At 44.9% G+C, this 10827-nt stretch overlaps 1 protein-coding gene across 2 annotated transcripts in view; it reads left to right on the top strand.

Annotated features, from left to right (window-relative positions):
- The first annotated feature begins 1737 nt into the window (after window positions 1–1737).
- The window catches only part of SMURF1 (SMAD specific E3 ubiquitin protein ligase 1), a 102013-nt gene continuing 92923 nt past the window's right edge, over window positions 1738–10827 (top strand). For both annotated transcript variants that reach the window (XM_033840984.2, XM_033840983.2), the window contains exon 1: window positions 1738–1876. In XM_033840984.2, the coding sequence (XP_033696875.1) occupies window positions 1822–1876 (55 nt within the window). In that variant the 5' untranslated portion in view covers window positions 1738–1821. The remainder of the gene's footprint in view (window positions 1877–10827) is intronic.

The following is a 10827-nucleotide window of genomic DNA, read 5'->3' as shown; positions in this document are numbered from 1 at the left end:
AAGCAGAGAAAAAAAGACGTTTAGTCTGGTTTACAGAGAAGAGACTTCTTGAATATGCGAACAAAGCAGAGGGAAAAATACTGACCGGACTGAAAGAAGAATGGGGATTACTCCAGGCATTGCAGGCTCTAAATGGATTGATTCAGATCCAGGAACTCAGTGACAATCACCTCAAAGAGAAACAGAGCTGGATTCTGGATCTACTGCTCTGTTGACTCAACATAGTTTGTATTCTTGGATATTTCACTAGAATCAAAGTCTGAGCTGCAAGGGGCCATAGAAACGATCTAGGCCTGTCCTTTTATGTCACTGACTGAGGCTGGGAGAGGCAGCCTTGAATCCAGCCCAGGAGAGAGTCCTGAGCTCAGCCTGAGCAGGTGGACATGTCAAGGGTCTCCAGGAAGAGGGATCTATTCTGAAGACTGTGACCCCAAGACAGGTCTCTGGCTGCAAGGGATGGCTGCAAGGGCTCAGAGCCTGGTTTCCTTAGGACACAAACCAAAAACGGCATTCAAAGAATCAGGTAGTTGGTCAAAAACAAGACTGATAAACAAACCCAGCTTTTCCTCTCTATCAACACAGTATTTCCTCTCTGTAACGGGTTAACAAACAGAGGAGTTTGTTTGCTGGAGAAAGCATAATGGGCTTTTAGTTCTACCCTGCGACTGTGGGAGAAGTGTTAACAGAAGGCAGGGAAACACAGGCCGTAAAGCTGCCTTTTTGCTTGGCTAAACTGTATGCAGATTGGATAATGACAAACATCTACCTCTTTATCCATCTCTCGCATCTTGTTTACCTTGTCCATATATGGCACTTTCTGCGATTCTGGCAACTTTGTTATGGGTCAATAGAGCGCACTAGTTGCCCAGAACACACCTAGGGGACTTTGTCTCTTTGAGAAGTCCCTCCCTTGAAATTGCGTTGTCTAGACGCTCTTTACTAAAAGTAAATAAACTGGGATTGCATGCCTATTCGTGCAAAGTGCTTGGCGTAGTAACAGGCCACGGCTTCCTGTAAGCCCCCCTTCAACAGCTCTCAGGAGCTCGGAGCCTTGAGTGAGAGACCTGGAAAATCGATTCCGTTCTCTGAACCTCAACGTCCGCATCGGCAAACCGGTTCCCTTCGAGAATGTGGCGAAGACCAAAGGCGACCACGCGCTGGCCCAGCCGTCCCGCCCGCCTAGGTGTGTGCCCGGCGCTCGCTCCCGGCCCCGCGGCTCTGCACACCGCGCCGGGTTCCGCGGGCCTCCGAAGCGCTCGGCCCCAGCACCCGATCTCCTCCTCCCGCCTCCCGGTCTGACGGGTGCCGGGAACCCGGCCACCGGCTCCGGACCCTTGGCGCCCTGGGCTGAGCGGGCGACGCAGCCGCGCGGCGCGCCCCGCCCAGACATCCCCGCGGGCGCGCGCACGCACGCAGGCGTGGGGGCTGCACGACCCGGGCGCGCGCAGGGCCGGGCCGGCACGACGGCGGGAGCGCGCGCGGCTCCGGGAGGCGGTGGCGGCGGCGGAAGCGGCGAGGGCGGCTGGCGTCCGGCTCTGAGGTGGTGGTGGTGGCGGCGGCGGCGGCGGCGGCGGCGGCGGCGGCTCCGGACTGGGCTCGGCTGGGAGCGAGCGAGGGTCGGGGGCGCCGGGTCGAGAGCCGATCCCCCGGCTCGACCATCCGCCAGCCGCCCGGACGCCTGGGCCGCGGAGTTCGTGTCCCGGCTCGGACCCCGGCGCCCAGCCCGGAGCCGTAACCTTGAGGCGGCGGCGGCGGGGCCGGGCCGGGCCGGGCCGGGGGGCGGCAGCGCTGGATCCGCGGCTGCCTGATCGTTGGCGGGAGATGTCGAACCCCGGGACGCGCAGGAACGGCTCCAGCATCAAGATCCGTCTGACAGGTACGGCCGGCGGGAGGCCCCCGCCGACACCCGGCGCCCACTCGCACCCCGCACGGCCCCTCATCAGCCCCGGAATTTCCCGCAGGGCGCCCTGGGGAAGTGGCCCTCCCCCACGCCGGCCGTTGTCCCAGGACCTGGTCGCCCCCCTCGGCGAGTGCCCCTCGCTGCTCCCTCCGGCCCCGCCCCCTCGCTTCTCCCCGGCCCCGCCCCCTCGCTTCTCACCCCCCCCCACCCGCCCTCTCGCTTCCCTTCTTTCCCCCCCACCTGCCCTCTCCTCTCGCTTACCCCCTCCTGGCCCCGCCCCCTCACTTCTCCCCTCTTGGACCCCCTCCGTCTCCCTCCCCTCCATTCCTCTCGCTCCCTTCCTTCTCCTTCTAGCCCCTCGCTTCTCCTCTCCTGGCCCCGCCCCCCGCTTCTCAACCCCTTCCTCCCTCAGGATTTCTTCCCTCTCCCCTCACCTGCCCCCTCTCTTTTCCCTCTCAGTCCCTCCCCTCGCTTCTCGCCACCTTCCCATTCTCTGGCTCTTCCCTATCTCTCCCCCCACCTGACCCCTCGCTTCTCCCCTCCGGGCCTTGCCTCTCGCTTCTCCCTCCAGGTCTCTCCCCCAACCACCCACTGACTTCTCACCCCATCCCTCATCCGTTCTCTTGCTTTCCCCACCCCCCACTTGCCCCCTAGCTTCTCCCCTCCGGGCCCCGCCCCTTTTTCCTCTTCAGCCCCGCCCCCTCACTTTCCCCTAAACTCCGCCCCTCATTTTCTACCTAGTCCCGCCCCCGCTTATCTCCCAGCCCCGCCCCCTTGCTTCTGTCTGGCGGCCTCCACCCTTTCCTTCAGCCTCGAATTCCTGAATCCTATCTCGTAGCTTCTCCCAGTCCTGTTCTCACTTCCCCTCTGGTCCAGACCTCTTCAGTCTAGTCCACTTCCTTTCTCTCTCAGGCCAGGCCACTACCTACTCTTGACTGTGCTTCTTCAGTTCTTTCCTTTACCGTCACCCCTCTCCCACCCGCCAGCATCCTTGAAAAACCTCCCCCCCACCCCGCCGCCCGCACCCCACGCACACTCTGGAGGCTTTGGCAGCTGCACTAACGCAGACTCCTTGATTCACTCTCATTGAGTCTTCAATGAAATGCCCGTGTCTCCTAGGTGGCTCATAGTGCAACCTTCAAGGGTGAGCGCGAAGCTCTGCTCTGGGCATGCGACGTGGTGGTTCGGGTGTGTGTAGCTGCCAGCGGTGTCTGTCGGCTTGACCCTCGCTAGCGGGCTCCAGAGATCCTGGACCAGTCTGCACCCTCATCTGCTCTTTCTCGCTCTCCCCATTCCTGCGGGTCTGCTGCCCCGTCTTCCGGTTTAAATTCACACCTGAGGCCAGATTGTAGTGTTACAAATACGGTTCTGCTGGGGGACTTTCCAAACGTGAATATTTCCCGCTCTGGAAAGGAAATAAGAAGTTCAGGCTAATCCCTGTTGGGGATTTTCCCCTGGATTTTTCTGTTCAGTGACTGGTCTGATGATGACTTAAAAGTCAGTCTGGTCAGATTCTTTGAAAAAGAGAGTGATCATTTTGGACACTTTATGGCAAATGCATGGCCCTCAATTATTGGTGAAATCCCTGAAAACAGCAATGGGTGATTTTTTTTTTCAAATGAAAATTTCTTCTGAGAGTTCTTAGTTGTTGCATGATCCATTTTTTGTTTCAAGGAAGGGGAAATAGTTTTTTTTGTATAAAGATGTCAGATCAGGTTATGACCAGATAATAAAATCAGATCAATGATTTGGATCCAAACCCAGACTCTGGTTTTGTAAGTGACAAGTATATCCCAGGGATCTTTGTTTCTGGAGAAACATAATTCTTTATTCCAGGGCTGGTAGGAAACTCTCACTCACTATAGATACAGTATATACATTCTTATTTTTATGGTTACATAAAAGCCACGTTTTTGACTTTGTAATGCTTGTAAAACTTTAATTACTGACAACTTTCATTTGGTTCTCATTTACAGTGTAATCTATAATTGACATCAGATTAGTTTCAGTTTTCTTGTTAAAAGCAGAAGTAACTGATTTTGTGAGTTGGGGTAGAAATGTGATTAATGTTTTAGAAGGACTAGGTTTTAATTACAACGTTTGTGTCAGGTGTATTTATATATTAATCAAGCCTAGTTGGCAGGTCTGGATGTAAGCCTTTTCCTCCTGTAGTGGAGGTTTTGTCCTTCCTCCCAAATTATTTTTGGACTCAGAAGTTTAGATGTCATAGATGCAGAAATGCTTTAAAGAGTTTTTGGATGGTGTTTGCTATCGCAGGATCAGGTGATGAGTGTTCTTTCCAAAACTCCTTTTCCCTTTCCCCCAGCTGACCTTACTCATGATCTAATGGGCTTTGTGAGTGTGGTCCTCCCTGCAGCAAGGTTGAGAATTTAGCGTTGATTGCAGACACACTTGATGCCAGTTGTCTGATGAACGTTAATTACGTGGAAACGTCAGAACTAGATATTTTGTTGGCGGTAGAATAGGTTTTGGCCTCATCTTTGAGCTTGTCGGGGGGAGTTTGAAATCTCTGCACTTCTGGCGTCTTGGGAAGCCATCTTTCAAGAGGTGTGTACTTTTGTTACAGGTTTCAGAGTTTATTTCTCTGTGCGATATTTGAAAAAATGATTTTTTAAAACGAGGGCTCTTCTAACCAGTCAGCGAATACCACACAGGGCACAGTTCAATGGAAAGTATGAAGATGTTGGATTATGAAAGAGTATTTAGAACTTTGGTGTCCACAGTTGTATTAGGCGGTTGGTGGGCTTAGAATTAGGAGACTTGATTCTGGTAAGATCAGCCATTAACTGCATGATATAGAACAAATTATTTAACCTTTCTGGGTTCTCAGTTTCCTAATATATAAAATGAGATTTCAACTCCATTATAACGTTCTTTCCTTCTCAAGGATATGTCAGTTTGTCTGCCGATTTATTCCAAATTACCGTTTGCTTATGCTTGCTTTTGTTAAGTCTCAGTCCTGATATTCAGAATTTGTGTTAAAACACAGCCCTCCTGTTTGATTTATGTCAAGCATTACTTTTGTGTATTGGTTACATTTATGATTTCTTTTTTTCCCCTTCCTCTGGAGCCCTTTCTGTTTTTGAAAACTATTGGGTCGTATGTTGCACTGCTTTGGAAAGCTGGCCTAAACTAGTAGAAGAATGTGTGAGTCTTTATATTGAAATGACTATGATTTTAATGAGTGTCTTTGTGGTATTTTAACAGGAAAATCATTTTAAAATGGTTTCAGTAGGTTTGGAGCATAATATGTACAAAATCAAGTGATCTTGGTTGAAGAGCATTATCTTGCAGACATTGTAGAGTCCCCTGGCAAATCAAACACTTTGGAAACATATTTTATTTTAAATTCAAGCAGGATTTGCAAAAACTTTGTTCTTACATGGTGCACATATGAATCCCAGATACATTATTTAGGTCACTTTGGTAAAAATGGAATTTTGAGCTCAGGGTTCCACAGTGCTCTTCAAACAAATCAAATTTTATTCTAATGTTAACCAGTTAGTTGAAATACCAAATGCCTAAACTTTTTCTTTGGTGCTTTTATGCCTTGAAATACTCTCATATTTCCTTGTGTTTTTATATTTTTTGGAGTGTTGACTGTATATTGGGAAGGGAGAAAAATTCTAATTCCAAGTAGAGAAGGGGAAACCTTCTTGATAGCCTATGGAAATAGAAACTATTTTTAGAGTTATAGCACATGTAATGTAAGGCTGACTTGTTTTTGGCATCCAGATGATCCAGCTTGGAGAGAAGTAGTTTGTAGTCATAACTGTTTATAACATTAATTGATCAATCACAGGTGACCTAATTGATTTGAAATAGGTTTTTCTTAAGAAAGATTAAGAAATCTGTGAAGATGTTGCCTGTGTCAATTTGTACCTGACTTTTGTAAGGTGGGCAGAACTCTTGTTTTAACAACTGGAACTGTGATAAGAAGGAACAAGTCGTCACTAGTTACCCAACATTCACCCTCCACCTGAGTTTGCCTAACATTTTCCTTAGCATCGGCCTCAAGTTCATGCAGGTGCAGCCAAGGTACTTCTTTGAGCCGAATCATCTAAGGATGTGGGATGGGCTAGATCAAATGCTACTGCAAAACTTATACTGCAGTTGTACTTTAAAAGCAATAACCCTCTGCCAAGTACACGTTCTGGTATTGATTTTTGGGGGAAAATGTTTATTTGGCTGCTTGGGGTCTTAGTGGCAGCACACGCGGCATCGAGCACGGAGTCTTAACCACTGGACCACCAGGGAAGTCCCTCTCGTGTTGATTTTGTGATTTGGTCACATCTGTGCTGTCTTAAGAAAAACCTTTTTTTCCCCCCCTCAAATCCATTAAAAAAGAATCTTCTTGACCCACCTAACTGGCTTGAGAAATGAACTATTTCATATGCTCTATCTCTCTGTATTTTTCTAGTAGTTGTGATTTATCAAACTAGCATTTTTTATTTCAATCCTATTTCTTTGTCAGTTCAAAAACTCCTATTTTTGCAAACATGAAAGTTGTGTCTGAACTTCAGGTTTTTTCTTCTCTTCTGCAGATTTTCCTTTTCTGTTTGGTCACATTGGCCGGTTCTAATGTGGAACATTGGGTGACGGGGAGGGTCCTGGGGCCTGAGTCACTTGTGAAGAAGTATTTCCTCCTGAATTAAAAAAGAAAGACTGACCCATAATATTTCAACATCAGCTCACTGATCCAGTTCACTAGCCTGGCTGTTCTGTAACATGTTTGTGGGCACTGGTTAAAAGTTAAAATAGCTGAATCGTGCATTTTATTGAGTACTCAGAGCAAAAAGGAAGTTCAAAAAACCTTCTAAAATGGATGAAATAATTTGGTGCCTGTGCCATGCTCTGATTTTCTGGGTGAGAAACCCTAACATTTAGGATTCTCGAATCAATTTTTTGTTATTTCAAAACCATTTCAGTGACTAAATGTTTTTAAACAAAGAGTTAGTAAAAAATACGTGGGTTTGTTATGTTTGTTTTTTTGTCACCGAACAACTCAAATGACTAGTTTGCTTGTTTTGTAAGTGACTTTTATTGAGAGAAAGCCCCTCACTTAAATTGGCTTGTTGTCGCCGCATCTAGCTGCCCAAAGTCCCTAAGGCCATTCTAGTTGAGAGCTGTCGAGCTCTCTCGAAAAAAACCAAAAGCTCATAACCCTGTGAATCAGACATATCTTCTTTTTAAAATGTTAGAATTCCTGTTGTGTCTACAGATGAAATCGAATCCATTTAGATACTTAAACTAAGTGAAATGGTGTTTCCATATTTCTAGATTAAAGGGAAAAAAATCCTCTTATTGTCTTAAAACAAGGCTTAAATAATGTACAATCAGTGCGTCTGGTGATGGCCCTACTCTGTAATTCCAACTGTGTTCACCTCCATTGCAGCTGAAAGGAATTCTAATTGGCTGAGGAATGTCGGCAGCATCATGTATCACGGAGAACGGACCTATTATGCTGGCTGCTGGGTGATGCATTTCAGATGTTTTAGGCTCCTGAGTCCAACTTGGAGGTTGCTTACAGGGAGTCTGGAAGAGAATGTTGTGAAGCTGTAGCGGGGGTGAGGGGGTTGTAGAAGGCAGCCTGCTTTCTTCTTTGTACATTGGGCATCTGCTCAATTCTCTAAAGGCCTTGGTGCTTTCTTGTGGCTTAACCACCGGATTGGGACTCAGAAGGTCTGATTTTATTTCTAACTCCCAAAAGTGCCACAGTGAAGAAAGGGGGTGGGTGGAGTTATAATCTATTTGTGACTCAGTCTTCCTATCTGTAATGGGAAGTACCTGCCTTTTTATATCAGGCGAGGACTTGATATGGATTAAATATTTTGATGAGTAGTTTTGAATTATTTCTAGAGTAGACAGTGTAAATCCAAAGTCATAGATTCCTGTTATTTCTTATTCCTAAATAATCACGTAAGTGCTAAAGCTAGTGATGTATTTGACACTGAAGAAAATCAATGGAATCTATTGATAAACATGGAAAAATAATACTCAAGAATGAACTGTTAAATTCTCTATGCATTCAGAAAGTTCCTTAGAGAAGTCACGAGCCAAAGCCAGCATCATTTTTTTTTTTTTTTTTGCGGTATGCGGGCCTCTCACTGTTGTGGCCTCTCCCGTTGCGGAGCACAGGCTCCGGACGCGCAGGCTCAGCGGCCATGGCTCACGGGCCCAGCTGCTCCGCGGCATGTGGGATCTTCCCGGACCGGGGCACGAACCCGTGTTCCCTGCATCGGCAGGCGGACTCTCAACCACTGCGCCACCAGGGAAGCCCGAGCATCATTTTTAATTGTGAAACCTTGGAAGCATTCCCATTAAAATCAGGAGTAACAGGGATGTACACTGTTACAATTGTTATGAACCAGAGAAAGACATCAGAAAGCAAAATTCCTATTATTTGCAGGCAGTATGATTTTATATCTTTTAAAATCCAAAAGAAGCAGCTGAAAAAGTTATAAACCATAAAAAAACTTTAGTAGTTGGATAGAAAATTTCTCCATGGAAAAATAAAATGGATAAAAATCGATAGCCAAAGACAAACTAGGAAAAACAATTTGTAATCTATATATTATGAAAGTCAAGCTTGTTTAATATATAAAGAGCTTTCACAATCAATTAGAAAAAGGCCAATAACCTATTTGGCAAAGGATGCGGACAAGTCACAGAAAAGAATGAAAATGGATTTCAAGCATGTGAAGACACTCAGCCGTATTCATTCCAAACAAAATACCAATTAAAACTAAGGGTGAGGAACTTCCCTGGTGGCTCAGTGGTTAAGAATCCACCTGCCAGTGCAGGGGACACAGGTTCGAGCCCTGGTCGGGGAATATCCCACATGCTGCGGAGCAACTAAGCCCGTGCACCACAACTACTGAGTCTACGCTCTAGAGCCCGCGAGCCACAACTACTGAGCCCGTGCACCACAACTACCAAAGCCCGCGCACCTAGAGTCCGTGCTTCAAAACAAGAGAAGCTACCGCAATGAGAAGCCCGTGCACCGCAACTAGAGAAAAGCCCGTGCGCAGCAGCGAAGACCGAACACAGCCAAAACAAACAAACAAAAAACAAAAAAACTAAGAGTGAAACAGTTTGTCATCTAGCAGATTGGCAGAGACTAGAGTTTGAAAATATGTCATGATGACAAAGGTGTGGAAAAGCAGAAACTTTTACACTGTTGGTTGAGAATATAAATTGGTACAATGTAGTAAGAAGGGCAGTCTGGTATCAGATAATAAATGTATACATCCTTTGATCTGACAATTTTGCCCTTAGGAATTTTTCTTACAGATATATTCACACACTTATGTAAAGGCTTATGTGCAAAGTCATTGTAGCACTGTTTGAAACTGTAAAAGACTGAAAACAAATATGCATTAATAGAGAACTAGTTAAATCAATTATGGTATATCCCCAGGGAGGTGTAGCTGTTTAAAAGAATAAGACAGTGCTTTGTGTTCTGATATGGAATATTCTCCAAGGTGTGTTATTGAGTGGGGGAAAAGCATGATTCAGAAGAGTGGAAATTGTACATACTATTTGAGTAATAAAACAAAATAAAGATAAAAGGGAAACTTATAGATCTATCTGCATAGATATCCCTGGAAGGATTCTGTCGAAATATTGATTGTGATTTCCTCTGGGGAGGAAAACTGGGGTTGAGGGTCCAGATGAGAGAGAGAGACTTGGTTTTATTGTATTCCTTTTACTATTTCATCTCCCCTCCTGCCCCCTTTCTCCCCCCCACCCCTTGAGCGTGTATTGCTTTTCAACAATTAAAAATGTTAAAAACAAACAAAAAAAGAATCTACAACTCTTAAGAAGAAAAGAGTTTCTTAGAGCAACTAGTATATTAATTGCTAATTGTAATTGTTTTCAAATGTAGGTGTTCTGAAAATGCAAATTGTGCCAAATGTATTTTAAAGGGCTAAAATAGCATCTAAGGGTATATATCCATGTTTGTATGTATTTCCTCACTAAAGAGTAAAATGCATTGCATTGCAGGTCTGAACAGACATTTTTCCAGAGAATATGTTCATTCTGATACTGAGAATACTCCCCCAAAACAAATGCCCTTGTTCTAGCATATTAAAAACTTATTCCAGCCTGAATGATTCTTTCCAGATTCAGGAATCTAATCCTACTTAGACCTACTTTTTATAGAGAGCCTTTTGAAAGACTGGGGTCTTGATTCTGAATAATAGTGCTGGTTTATATCATTTATTTGGAATGTCACTTGGGGTTATCTCTGACCTGTTTTTGTAAAATGACCTCCTCCCTAAAGTGGGATAAAAATGTTGACTTGCATAAGCCAGCAATAATAATTTGGTATATTTCCCAAGTATTTATAATCAATAGGTTTATTTTGAACTTTTAAAAAGACCTGTTTGTTAATTTTAGTGATGCCTAAAAAAGAAATATTGATATCTGACTCTGTAGAAGTAGACAAAGTTATAGCCACATGTAATTTGTTGCCTTTTTATTCTCTTAGATCTTTGGGATCAAAATCTTAGTTTTACTGTATTGTATTTCTACATACATTACCTACAAATCATAGGTCTGATGATTGCTTGATTGGTGTTCGTACGTATGAGTAGTAGTAATGCCTTATTGTACGGTGTTTCATAGTTTCCAGAGTTCTCATAAACATTTCCTCACCTGAGGCAAGATACAAGCCAGCCTCAAAAAGTTTTTTTGGTTTGTTGTTTTTTTAAATGTGTTTTTGTTTCTAGGTTAAAAAAATAGCATGCAATTTGTTTTAGTCTTTAAAAACACATTTTACAGGAGAGAGAGGATAGTTTCTCTCATCCTAAATGGATAATCATTTCACGGGCCGATACAAAAATTCTCAGAAGCACGCTTAATCCAACTCTAATAAATTCGTATGCTTTACAATAATCAAT

The sequence above is a fragment of the Tursiops truncatus genome, chromosome 15 (assembly GCF_011762595.2).
Source record: "Tursiops truncatus isolate mTurTru1 chromosome 15, mTurTru1.mat.Y, whole genome shotgun sequence".
Lineage (NCBI taxonomy): Eukaryota > Metazoa > Chordata > Mammalia > Artiodactyla > Delphinidae > Tursiops > Tursiops truncatus.
This window is presented reverse-complemented; position numbering and strand designations above follow the sequence as displayed.